The following is a 13,969-nucleotide window of genomic DNA, read 5'->3' on the forward strand; positions in this document are numbered from 1 at the left end:
GACTCGTGTATAAGCCGAGGGTGGAATCCATAGACTATGCCCCCACATGCTGCTTCATAGATTATGCCCCCACATGCTGCTCCATAGTTTATGCCCCCATATGCTGCTCCATAGACTATGCCCCCATATACTGCTCCATAGACTATGCCCCCATATGCTGCCCCATATGCCCCTATATACTGCTCCATAGACTATGCCCCCATGTACTGCTCCATAGACTATGCCCCGATATACTGCTCCATAGACTATGCCCCCATATACTGCTCCATAGACTATGCCCTCATATGCTGCTTCATAGATTATGCCCCCACATGCTGCTCCATAGTTTATGCCCCCATATGCTGCTCCATAGACTATGCCCCCATATACTGCTCCATAGACTATGCCCCCATATGCTGCCCCATATGCCCCTATATACTGCTCCATAGACTATGCCCCCATGTACTGCTCCATAGACTATGCCCCCATATACTGCTCCATAGACTATGCCCCCATATGCTGCCCCATAGAATATACCCCATATGCTGCCCCATAGAATATGCCCCCCATATGCTGCCCCATAGACCCCATACACTGCTCCATAGACTATGCCCCCATATGCTGCCCCATAGAATATGCCCCCATATGCTGCCCCATAGAATATGCCCCCATATGCTGCTCCATAGACTATGCCTCCATATGCTGCTCCATAGAATATGCCCCCATATGCTGCTCAAAAAAAAAAAAAGCCATACTCACCTCTCCTGTGTCCATCGCCGCTGTCTGCCGCTTCTTGTGTCAGTGACTGTTCAGCCAGCAGAGGGGCGGCGTACACTAATCACGTCACCGACACAGGATACAGCAGACAGCGGTGAGCAGCGATGGACCGGGGGACAGGTGAATATCGCTATACTCACTCATCCTGCCGCGGTCTCTGCAGCCTCGCTCGCTTTTCCACTGTCTCCCTTCCCTTCCTGTCTTCAGCGGTCACGTGGTACCGCTCATTACCACTCATGAATATGCGCATATTCATGAGTGGTAATGACCGGCACCACGTGACCGCTGAAGACAGGAAGGGAGACAGTGGAGAAGCGAGCGAGGCCGCAGAGACCGCGGCAGGACAGGCAAGTATGATCTCTGACACCCCTGCTCCCCCTCCTCCGCCGACCCCCAGGTATATGACCCGTGTATAAGCTGAGAGGGGGACTTTCAGGCCAAAAAAATGGGCTGAAAATCTCAGCTTATACATGAGTATATACGGTATCTCTTTTGTTTGGATTTTTTAAAAAAAATATCAGAGTATTAGATCAGTATCTGACAGGCAGGGAAGGATGCACAATCCACCTTCCCTGCAGGATCGGAGCCGGGGGTCTCCATAAAGACCATCAGAACAACGTGATCGCATCGCAAAGTTTTGATGGAAGGTCGCAGCGAGCCCCCTCCCTGTGCAATTGCGGCACCGTACTAGTATTGAGGCTGGCACGAACACACCTCCTGCATAGCAGTACATGAGCTGTGAGAGCAGGGAGGAGAAGAGGCATGGCTAATCTCTTACTACTCTCTCCCAGCACATTCCCTGATATGAATTACACTGCTGTGGGTGGGCTTCCATCGCACAATGGCACAGATTGATAGTGGTCCTGGACAGTTAATTTTAGCTTTAGCATGTAGGTTAATACATGCATTATTAAGGTTACCTTTAAGTTTATCACATCCAACGTCTACATAACACAAATTCGGTTTTACATATTAGTATCAGGATTCTTTACAATTTACAACAACTCTCACCCAAGAGAGATATACTCTAGCAAAATAATCACAGGTTCGCTTGAGGAAAAATTATATGCTAGATTGTTTTTAACGCTTGCTAAGGATAAATCTTCAGTTTCACCCTAAAGTTGACATCTTCAGCAGTTAAAAAAAAATTTCCAATGCTACATCTTTGTTAGTTTGGCGTTAACAGTTGTTGATTTTTACAAATTTGTTGCAACACTGAGGTTAACAGCAACTACTTTTTTTAAAGGAATTTTTACTCAAATATTAAAATTTACTCTCCTTTCAAAAACACAAAAAAAAATTTAAGAGGGGACAGCATAATACATCCCTTCAACAACCTCATCCCAGTGTAATCTATTCAGTGGTTAACACAGACAAAGGAGTGACCTATAGTCCTGAATTGGGTTGTAGTGAAACGCTTTCAAACTCAAATCAGCCTTCCTACATCTTTGTAAATGTTACATATGTCATATGTGATAATTTTGACGATGTTCATCCTTTTGTAAAGATGTTTTAGCTGCCTTTGATTCAGCCTGTCTCATCCACTCCTCCTGAAGATAACGTTCCAGGTGCTCAGATGTTTCAGCTTCCCTTGATTCAGCCTCTCTCATTTGTTTCTCCTGAAGACTTGGTTCCCAATGTTCAGATGTTTCAGCTGCCTTTTATTCAGCCTGTCTCATCAGTTTCTCGTGAAAACGGAAGTTCCTGGTGTTCAGATGTTTCCACATCCCTTGATTCAGACTGTCTCATCCATTCCTCCTGAAGATGATGTTCCAGGTGTTCATATGTTTTAGCTGCCTTTGATTCATCCTGTCTCATCAGTTTCCTTTCAAGCCGGTACTCACGATGTTCACTTGTCTCAGCTGTTTAAGACAGTTTTGCTTTCTTCGCTTTTCGATTAACTTGCGCAATAGATGGTTGTTTTGGGCGGCATTTTGCAGAAACAGTCCTTAGTAATCACCTCACACTGATCAGAGATCTAGTAGAGTATATATATATATATTCTATAAAAAAATAAAGGGATCACTTATACACAATGTAACTACAAGTCAATCAAATTTCTGTGAAATCTGTCCAGTTATGAAGCAACGTCGAATTTGAATCAATTTCTCCTGCTGTGCAAATGGATCAGACAACAGGTAGAAATGATAGACAATTAGCAAGTCAACCTCTATAAAGGAGTAGTTCTGCAGGTGGGGACCACAGTCCATTTCTCTGTTCTCATCCTTTTTGGCTGTTGGTCACTTTTGCATTTTGCCATTGCTCTTACCCCTAGAGACACAGTAGGAACCCACAGAGGTTGCTCAGGTAGTGCATCTCATCCAGGTTGGCACATCAGTGCGAGCTGAGGCAAGAAGAGTAGCTGCATCTGTTGGTAGTGTCCAGAGCATATAGCAGATAACAGGAGACAGGCCAGTACACCAGGAGATGTGGAGGGGGCTACAACAGGATAACAACCGAACAGCATGGAACAGGATGAGCAGTGCCAGAACCCTGCAAAATGACCTCCAGCAGGCCACTAACATGTGTGTCTGCTCAAACTGTCCATGAGGTCCCGACGCCACATGTGGGTGTTGTGCTTACAGCCTTGATGCTTTAATCCAGGTCTTGTCGGAGATCCCTCAAGAGAACATCTGCTGCCTCATCAGGAGCATGCTCAGGTGTTGTAGGGAGGTCATACAGGCACGTGGAGGCCGCGCACACACTACTGAGCATCATTCCCTTGTCTTGAGGCATTTCCACTGACGTTGGATCAGCCTGTAATTTGATTTTCCACTATGATTTTGAGTAGAAATCTAGGATGTGGTATTTTATAGTGTTCCCTTTATTTTTTTAAGAAAATGTGTGACTGCCTCACAGTCAAACTGTTCTAGTTGTCCAACTGTCCATAGCAACCAGAGCTCAGCTTTCACTTTACCTCAGCAGCTTCAAAAATAATAATTAATTTTTATTTATATAGTGCCAACATATTACGCAGCACTTTACAATTAAGCGGGGACATGTACAGACAAATTCAATACAAGTTAAGACAATATAAACAGTGACATTAGGAGTGAGGTCCCTGCTCGCAAGCTTACAACCTACAAGGAAATGGGGGGGACACAGTAGGTGAAAAGTGCTTGTTATTTCAGGTCTGGCAATTATAATAAATAGGGATTTTCATATAACGCTGCATGATCCGGTCATCAGCCCGTGTGTTTAAGTGCAATAGTCAAGTATCAAGTGCAGTTATCGTGTGCATGGAGGGTGTGGAGACAGATAAATAGTAGGGTGCAGATTCAGAATAATATTTGGAAGGAGGGAACAGGGCAAAGTCAGTTTACTGAGTAGTTGATGTGGTAGGCTTGTTTGAAGAAATGGGTTTTCAAAGCGCGCTTGACTAGGTCGGGGCTAGGTATCAGTCTGATCGTCTGGGGAAGTGCATTCCAGAGAGCTGGCGCAGCACGAGAGAAGTCTTGGAGACGGAGGTGCGAGGTTCGGATTACAGGGGATGTTAGTCTTAGGTCATTTGTAAAACGGAGGGCACGTGTAGGGCGATAGACAGAAATGAGAGAGGAGATATTAGGCGGTGCAGAACTGTGGAGAGCTTTGTGAGCGAGAGAGATGAGTATATAATGGACCCTGTAGCGAATAGGTAGCCAGTGCAATGACTGGCACAAGATGGAGGCATCGGTGAAGTGGCTGGACAGAAATATGACCCTGGCTGCCGCATTCAAGATGGATTGGAGAGGAGAAAGTTTGGTAAGAGGGCGACCGATCAGAAGAGAGCTGCAGTAGTCCAGACGAGAATGAATAAGAGCGACAGTAAGAGTCTTAGCAGTTTCAAAGGTGAGAAAAGGTTGGATTCTGGAGATGTTTTTAAGATGCAGGTGACAAGAGCGAGTGAGTGATCGGATATAGGGAGTAAAGGAAAGCAAAAATGCCCGCAATGACGTACGTTATCGCGGGATCGCGACGTCTCGCGGTAATTCGCAATGACGTCGCGCGAATGACCGCGATACTTCGCGATCCCGCGAGAACGGACGTCATCGCGGGCATTTTCGCAAAGGATTACTGGGAACGGCAGCGTGGAGAGAGGCGGGAAGGCTGCGCGGGACGTCGGAAGGTAAGAATAACAATATTTTTTATTTTAAATTCTATTTTTTACAGGGATATGGTACCCAAAGCCCGGAGGAGAATCTCCTCTCCTCCGGACCGTGGGTACCATCCGCAAATGTTCTGCTTACTTTTCGCATGGTGTGCACAGCCACATGCAGAAAGTAAGCAGAACAATGCATTCCTATGGGTGCGGGATTGCCGCGATTCCGCAAAATTAATGAACATGCTGCGTTTTTTACCGCGAAGCGATTCCGCCGCGGTAAAAACCGCAGCATTAGCACAGCATTGCGGAATCCCATAGGAATGCATGGGATGCTTATTTTTCGCGTTTTTGCGGCAAAATCGCGTGGTTAAAACCGCCGCGTTTGCCTAAATGTGCAAGAAAAATAGCAATAGCATGACAATAATGTAATAATACCAGAGTAATTCACATTTATGACCTTCACATAGGACACACACAAAGGCGCCTCTCACAATCCCACTATATACCGGGGGCTGGAGAATGGAGATAAGGCATCGATTACTACATTTAAAAAAAAAAAAAAAAAAAAAAAAAAAAGAGGCTCCCTACTGGAATCTGCTCGTTAGTACTGGTTGACAGGTTTCATCTGCTGGTTTCTGTATAATGGAGACTTTATATACAACTTGTCCTAGCAGTCTGCTACATCGAAGGTCAGATCGATGGGAGCAGACATCCTGGACAAGTATGTACACTCTCAGTGACCCATATCTGTCAGACGATCTGTGTACCGCCCATTTGTCTTCCTTATAAAATCAATATTCTGATAAGTGAACCATGAAGGGCAACTCTAAACACCAGACGTCTCGTCCTACCAGTCTGCACAATTTCTACAAGATGCAAGAATGTGTACACTGGGGATATCTTGTAAAGAGAGTTATGATGAACAATACAAACCCAGAAACCTCATTATGCCACAGACGTAGAAGTCAAATACAATGCACATTCTGTAAATGCAAGTCTAAGGCTACACATAAAACCAGGGCTGTGGAGTCGGAGTCGGTGCTCATTTTGGTGGAGTCGGAGTTGGAGTCGGTATAAAATGAACCGACTCCTAAAATATATAATAAATTGGGTATAGTAGTTCAATGCAGAATATGCTGAATATTTTTTCATAGGAATTTGGGAAAGTTAAGATATGTCGTATAAATGACTGTTCTATTCCTGATCTAAGGCTACATTCACACACAGCGTTTTTGCTGCGTTTTTTGAGGATATGTTTTTCAGCTGCAAAAGCAGATCAGATTTTTAAAAAACCGCATCACTTGTTTGGGCTAGAGAACACAAGGAATGGACATAAGACCAGTGGAAATCTGTGCTTTGGTCTGATGAGTCCAAATTTGAGATCTTTGGTTCCAACCACCGTGTCTTTGTGCAACGCAGAAAAGGTGAACTGATGGACTCTACATGCCTGGTTTCCACCGTGAAGCATGGAGGAGGAGGGCTGATGGTGTGGGGGTGCTTTGCTGGTGACACTGTTGGGGATTTATTAAAAATTGAAGGCATACTGAACCAGCATGGCTACCACAGCATCTTGCAGCAGCATGCTATTCCATCCGGTTTGTGTTTAGTTGGACCATCATTTATTTTTCAACAGGACAATGACCTCAAACACACCTGCAGGCTGTGTAAGGGCTATTTGACCAAGAAGGAGAGTGATGGGTTGCTACGCCAGATGACCTGGCCTCCACAGTCATCAGACCTGAACCCAATCGAGATGGTTTGGGGAGAGCTGGACCGCAGAGTGAAGGCAAAAGGGCCAACAAGTGCTAAGCATCTCTGGGAACTCCTTCAAGACTGTTGGAAGACCATTTCTGGTGACTACCACTTGAAGCTCATCAAGAGAATGCCAAGAGTGTGCAAAGCAGTAATCAAAGCAAAAGGTGGCTACTTTGAAGAATCTAGAATATAAGACATATTTTCAGTTGTTTCACACTTTAATTATATAATTCCACATGTGTTAATTCATTGCTTTGATGCCTTCAGAATGAATCTACAATTTTCATAGTCATGAAAATAAAGAAAACTCTTTGAATGAGAAGGTGTGTCCAAACTTTGGTCTGTACCGTATACATGTACATGTATACAGTGTATTACATATTTACAATTTATTACAGTTTTTTGTGTTCTAAAGTTGTATTCCAATAAATAGATATTATGTTCTAAATATCTTGATTATTGGATCATAGAAAAGATTAAATGTCTGATGTTCACATTGCACTACAATAAATTTTTCACTTAAATATAAGCAATATACACTCACTGGCCACTTTATTAGGTACACCATGCTAGTAAGGGGTTGGACCCCCTTTTGCCTTCAGAACTGCCTCAATTCTTCGTGGCAGAGATTCAACAAGGTGCTGGAAGCATTCCTCAGAGATTTTGGACCATATTGACATGATGGCATCACACAGTTGGCGCAGATTTGTCGGCTGCACATCCCTGATGCGAATCTCCCGTTCCACCACATCCCAAAGATGCTCTATTGGATTGAGATCTGGTGACTGAGGAGGCCATTTGAGTACAGTAAACTCATTGTCATGTTCAAGAAACCAATCTGAGATGATTCGAGCTTTATGACATGGCGCATTATCCTGCTGAAAGTAGCCATCAGATGTTGGGTACATTGTGGTCATAAAGGGATAGACATGGTCAGCAACAATACTCAGGTAGGCTGTGGCGTTGCAACGATGCTCAATTGGTACCAAGGGGCCCAAAGAGTGCCCAGAAAAAATTCCCCACACCATGACACCACCACCACCAGCCTGAACCGTTGATACAAGGCAGGATGGATCCATGCTTTCATGTTGTTTACGCCAAATTCTGACCCTACCATCCGAATGTCGCAGCAGAAATCGAGACTCATCAGACCAGGCAACGTTTTTCCAATCTTCTACTGTCCAATTTCGATGAGCTTGTGCAAATTGTAGCCTCAGTTTCCTGTTCTTAGCTGAGAGGAGTGGTACCCAGTGTGGTCTTCTGCTGCTGTAGCCCATCTGCCTCAAAGTTCGACGCACTGTGCGTTCAGAGATGCTCTTCTGCCTACCTTGGTTGTAACGGGTGGCAATTTGAGTCACTGTTGCCTTTCTATCAGCTCGAACCAGTCTGCCCATTCTCCTCTGACCTCTGGCATCAACATGGCATTTCCGGCCACAGAACTGCCGCTCACTGGATTTTTTTTCTTTTTCGGACCATTCTCTGTAAACCCTAGAGATGGTTGTGCGTGAAAATCCCAGTAGATCAGCAGTTTCTGAAATTCTCAGACCAGCCCTTCTGGCACCAACAATCATGCCACGTTCAAAGGCACTCAAATCACCTTTCTTCCCCATACTGATGCTCGGTTTGAACTGCAGGAGATTGTCTTGACCATGTCTACATGCCTAAATGCACTGAGTTGCCGCCATGTGATTGGCTGATTAGAAATTAAGTCTTAACACACAGTTGGACAGGTGTACCTAATAAAGTGGCCAGTGAGTGTATGTGGGAGTCGAAGTTGTGGAGTTGGAGTCTGAGTCGGTGTAAGGGAAATTGAGGAGTCGGAGTCGCAGGTTTGGCTTACCGACTCCACAGCCCTACATAAAACCCAACAATAATTGTCCTCTAAAGGGAGCCCCAAGCATAAATGACAATTCTGTGGTAATCAGAGCAAACACCGCTATCATATTTCTGCATGGGCAAATAATTGTTAGATGAGGTTTAATGCAGATAAATGTAAGAGTAATGCACTACAGCCAGAATAATCCTATTGCTGCATATATATTAAACGGAAATATACTTGACATTACAGAACAGGAGAAGGGCTTGGGTATTCTGGGTACAAGTAAGCTGAGCAGCAGTACTCAATGTCAAGCAGCAGCTGCAGAAGCAAACAAGATTTTAGGGAGACAATTCCTACAAAAAATGGAAGTATACGGAATATAAAGGAATCTGTCACCTAATTTTTGGCCTATGAGATGCGACCACTGCCAGGGGCTTATCTACACCATTCTGTAATGCTGTAGATAAGCCCCCGATGTAACCTGAAAGATAAGAAAAACGAGTTAAGGGCCCGTTACACGACGAGATCGCCGATTTTGTGAAACATCAGCTATCTCTCCAGCGAGATCGCTGTGTGTGACATCCAGCAGCGATCGGCCCCCCGCGGGGTATCGCTGATCGTGCTGGATCGTCCTGGCCCGTTTTTTCATCGCTGGTCTCCCGCTAGCCAGCGCGCATCACTGCTTGTGGCAGCGGGAGTCAGCGATGAGCGACGCTGCACGCTGGTTACCAACGTAAACATTGGGTGTTAAGGGCCGCGGGGCCCTTAGAAACCCGATGTTTACCCTAGATACCAGCGTGCACTGCAGGCTGGGTGGGAGGTGGAGGCAGAGCGGCGCACAGACCAGAGTAGCTCTGCTATCTGCTACTCCAGTTTGTCTGACCGGAGTAGCAGATAGCAGAGCTACGCCGGTCTGTCTGCGCCGCTCTGCCTCCACCGCCTGCCCTGCCTGCAGTGCACGCTGGTATCTAGGGTAAACATCGGGTTTCTAAGGGCCCCGCGGCCCTTAGAAACCCAATGTTTACGTTGGTAACCAGCGTGCTTGCTGGTCCTGATCGCTGGAGGGGCTGTATGTGACAGCTCACCAGCGATCAGCTAACAAAGTCCCAGCGATCCCATCCACGTCGGATCGTTGGTGGGCTCACTGGGACATCGCTATGTGTAACAGTACCCTTAGATTGTAGTCACCCGGGTGTCCGCTCCGAGCTTTAATTTTTTGAGAAATCACACTTCAGTTATACAACCTGTCTTGTTTTGAAGCAACACTGATTGTGAGTCAATTTCTCCAGCTGTTGTAAAAATGGACTAAACAAGATAGAAATGATAGGCAATTAGCAAAACAACCCCTACAGCTCAACACCATGCAGGGCGATTGGCATTTGCCAGAGAAAACCAAGATTGGCATATTCACATTGATGCCCTGTGCTCTTCACGGATGAGAGCAGGTTCACACTGAGCACGTGACTGAAGTGACATGGAGATGCTGTGGAGAACGTTCTGCTGCCTATAACATCCTGCAGCATGACCGGTTTGGCAGTGGGTCAGTAATAGCGTGGGTAGGCATTTCTTTAGAGGGCCAGAGGTACCCTGACTGCCATTAGGTACAGGATGAGATCCTTAGATCCATTGTGATACCATATGAAGGTGGAATTGGCCTTTGGTTCTTTCTGATGCATGACAATGCTAGGCTTCATGTGGCTGAAGTGTGTCAGCAGTTCCTGCATGAAGATGGATGCTATGGACTGGCCTGCCCGTTCCTCAGACCTGAATCCAAATCGAGTACATCTGGAATATAATGTATCGTTCCATCCACCAACGCCACATTGTACCACAGACTGTCCAGGAGTGGACAGATGCTTTAATCCAAGTCTGGGAGGAGATTCTTCAGGAAAGCACCAGCCGCCTCATCAGGAGCATGCCCAGGTGTTGTAGGGAGGTCATACAGGCATGGGAAGGCCACAATCAACACTGAGCATCAATCCCTTGTCTTGAGGCATTTCCACTGAGGTTGGATCAGCCTTTAATTTTGATTTTCCACTTTGATTTTGAGCATTATTCCACATCTAGACCTCCATGGGATATTAATTTTGGTTTAGATTGATCATTTTTATGTTTAATGGTTCTCAATGTATTCCACTATATAATGAACAAAGATTTGCAACTGGAATATTTCATTCAGTGATGTTTAGGATGTGGTATTTTAGTGTTCCTTTTAATTTTTGCCAGAGCTGTGTACTGCTCAAAAAAATAAGAGACCACCACATCAAAACCTTGTCATGGGCAACCCATTCTCCAGACCTGAACCCCATGAAATCCTCTGGAATGTAATCAAGGGGATGATGGATAATCACAAGCCATCAAACAAAGAAGAACTGCTTACATTTTTGCGCCAGAAGCAGTGTGAAAGACTGGTGGAAAGCATGACAAGACGCATGAAAGCTGTTATTAAAAATCATGGTTATTCCACAAAATATTGATTTCTGAACTCTTCCTGAGTTAAAACATTAGTATTGTTGTTTCTAAATGATTATGAACTTGTTTTCTTTGCATTATTTGAGGTCTGAAAGCAGTTCTTTTAATTTTGACCATTTCTCCTTTTCAGAAAAAAAAAAAAAAAAAAAAACAACTAAATTTATTGCTTGGAAATTCGGAGACATGTTGTCAGATGTTTGTGGACTAAAAGAACAATTTACATTTTACTCAAAAATATACCTATAAAGACAAAAATCAGACAAACTGAACATTTGAAAGTGGTCTCTTAATTTTTTCCCAGAGCTGTATATCTATCCATCCATCTAAATATATCTCTCCACTTTGTTCAGCAGTAAGGCCATGTGCACACAATGCAGATATCCAGTGGATCCGCAGCGGATTTTACCGCGCAGAAATGCCGCATATCCGCATTGTGATGTACAGTAGCATGTTAATCAAATGAAAAAAAAAAAAAAAAAAACGCTGTGCAGACGCTGCGGATTTTTCCACGCGGTTTTCTTGTGGTTCAAAATATGCAGCATGTCACTTGTTTTGTGCGGTTTTCCACCAGCTCCATTCTCCAAATCTGCAGGGGGAAATCCGCAGGGGAAAACCGCAAGAAAAAAGGAAGAAATCCGCAGGAAAAATGCAGGTCATTTGGCCTGCGGATTTCTTCTATTCTGTGCGTAAAAATCCGCAGGGCTAAAAAGTCCGTGTGCACTTAGCCTAAGGGTGACTTATAGCATATATTCTCGTGAATACTGACACATACGTTACAAAGCAAAACCATACTGAACAACATCTTACCCATCACAGTAAAAAAAGAACACCTCTAGCTAATGGCTGGGCCCATTACTTAACTCTTTCTGACACAAATGTAGGAATCCATTAAAGGAAAGGAAAGCTATTTTCTATAAATGCCTGAATTTTTTTTTTAGATAGAAAGGCAAAGCAAAGCCTTTTAACGCTCTTACATCACCGTCTTTCGCGAGTCTCCTGCCGCATCTCGTGCTGTTGTTCTCCAGATCTTCCTTATTGATTTCTTGAGGGCTACAACACATAATGATGAGCTGGGTTTTACTCCACGAGTGCAACACAAAAATTAAAAGTACACAAAAAGCTCCACAGAAAGGTTGAATGATTTGAACTTCTTCCTAAATATGCGCTTCAGGCTATTTAAATCCCCGACATTCCCCAGCAGAATCCTCCAGAAAGTCAAGATCATATGAAACCGATAGAACCTTGCAGCTCGGGACAAGTCTGCCTTTGTGTTTTCTGGTTTCATTCCCAGTTAATTACATTCTGAAATGGTGTTATCAGTGTCTTAATTGGAAGGGATACAAGCAATTTCATACTCACTAGTAGACAGGCAGTGATCTGAGAGTTGAGTCTACAGCAGTCTAATTATATGCAAGGAAAATGTTGCAAAACATGTCAGCATTGTTATTCACCATCCAAAAAGGCTCCTACCTCAGGCTTCCCATTCATGCTGGGAACTAAAATCACTGTTTTTATGGCTCACAATGTAACTGTCTAGTGTCACTTAACATCAGGAATTAAAACCAAGGGTTGGGGCGTCTCTTGTCATGGCCTTCCACCAATTTATAGCTTATCGTCATGCAACAAAAGGGCAGAGAACTTCACTAAGAGGGGTGGGCCACTTTATAGTATTTCTTAACTTGCCCTAATCTGCAATGTTATATCAAATTATACATTTGGGACACATCATTTACCCCAGTGTCTCACCTGAAGGCCACCTACTGCCCATGGGTGGCATAAGTAAGCAATGACCAGCAGTGGTATGCAGGGACATCGGATGTAAGATGAAGCAGTTCCTGGATTGACGTGTACGACCACTTCCCTGCTCTTCCCTTATCGAGCATGTGCAACACTGCTGCATTAAATGTTATAGACCTCTAGTAGAGCAGTGGTCACACAGGCTCACTAAAAAAAGGACTTTGACCCCCCCCCCCCCCCCTGCTCTTATAATAGGAAGGGTCCCATAAGTCAGGATTCCTATTCCATCATACATTTACTATTTATTCCATGGATTGGTAATGTGTCGTTCATAGCACATCCCATAGGGCAGCAAATATGCACCAGATAGAGCTGAGAATGCCAACTTTCTACTGTTTTTTCCCCATTTCCATTATTACTATTCAGTTCAGTAAAACATCTGGCCATTAAAAAAAAAAAAAAAAAAAAAAAAAGAGAATGGGGTCAGAATGCATGCGCCGAGGGGGCCAGTAGACTAGTCTATGTCTAAGTGTCTGCCTGTAGGCGTACACTCCTAAAAATGGTGCACGTCAGCGCTCACGTTTGCTCTGCCATCACCAGTACAGTCTATGGCCCCCGTCAGAGCATGTTTCTGAACCCAGCTTTCTCGGGGATGTTCAACGTATGTCTTGAAGGGAACACAGAACGCAATGTGAAAGCACCCTTACACTAAATATAAGTGGTCAATACTTTAAAGGGATAGTCCGAAAATATAAATTAAAGAGACGAAATGTCATGATAAAAAAAATTCCTAAATACCTTTAATTTGCAAATCACGCTTTTTTTTTTTTTTATCTACAGAGGTAATCATTATAGAGTTAAATGGTCACCCGCCTTGTTACAATGACATAAACCCATCTCAGAATAGGACAGTGGTCTTTGAACATGTGCAGAAGAAAGCTCTGCGGCTGTGGCCTGGGGAGAATATGCACACTGCAGTCCACTCGGTCTTTCTGATCATATACTGGAGATATCAGAGGTGCAGAAGTAAAAAGTTGTTGCTGACACTGCTGTCTACCATGTCTTTTTGATCTAATACTGGAGACATCAAGGGTAAAGATCAGAAAAACAACATGGACAGAAATGTGAGCATGCTCTTCTAACTTCAGCACCCCGGTATCTCCAGATCAGAAAGACAGGGTAGACCAAACGTAGGTGGTCTCTCCTTACTAGTATCAGATCAGAATATCTACTCTGAGAACATCTTCCTACACATGATGGGAAGTGATGGACCTTCCTAGTGTATATGCTCGAAGGCACCTGTTCTATTAACCGGTGAAGTCTGAAAAAAGGTTGAACTTAATAGTTCT

At 44.2% G+C, this 13,969-nt stretch overlaps 1 protein-coding gene across 1 annotated transcript in view; it reads right to left on the reverse strand.

Annotated features, from left to right (window-relative positions):
• Positions 1 to 13,969, reverse strand: part of GMCL1 (germ cell-less 1, spermatogenesis associated) — a 173,534-nt gene that overhangs the window by 24,829 nt on the left and 134,736 nt on the right. Inside the window, exon 12 of the mRNA XM_073569094.1 lies at positions 11,858 to 11,933. Within this exon, the coding sequence (XP_073425195.1) occupies positions 11,858 to 11,933 (76 nt within the window). The remainder of the gene's footprint in view (positions 1 to 11,857; positions 11,934 to 13,969) is intronic.

This window comes from Dendrobates tinctorius, unplaced genomic scaffold (genome assembly GCF_039654945.1).
Source record: "Dendrobates tinctorius isolate UK_male_01 unplaced genomic scaffold, ASM3965494v1 ptg000022l, whole genome shotgun sequence".
Classification (NCBI taxonomy): domain Eukaryota; kingdom Metazoa; phylum Chordata; class Amphibia; order Anura; family Dendrobatidae; genus Dendrobates; species Dendrobates tinctorius.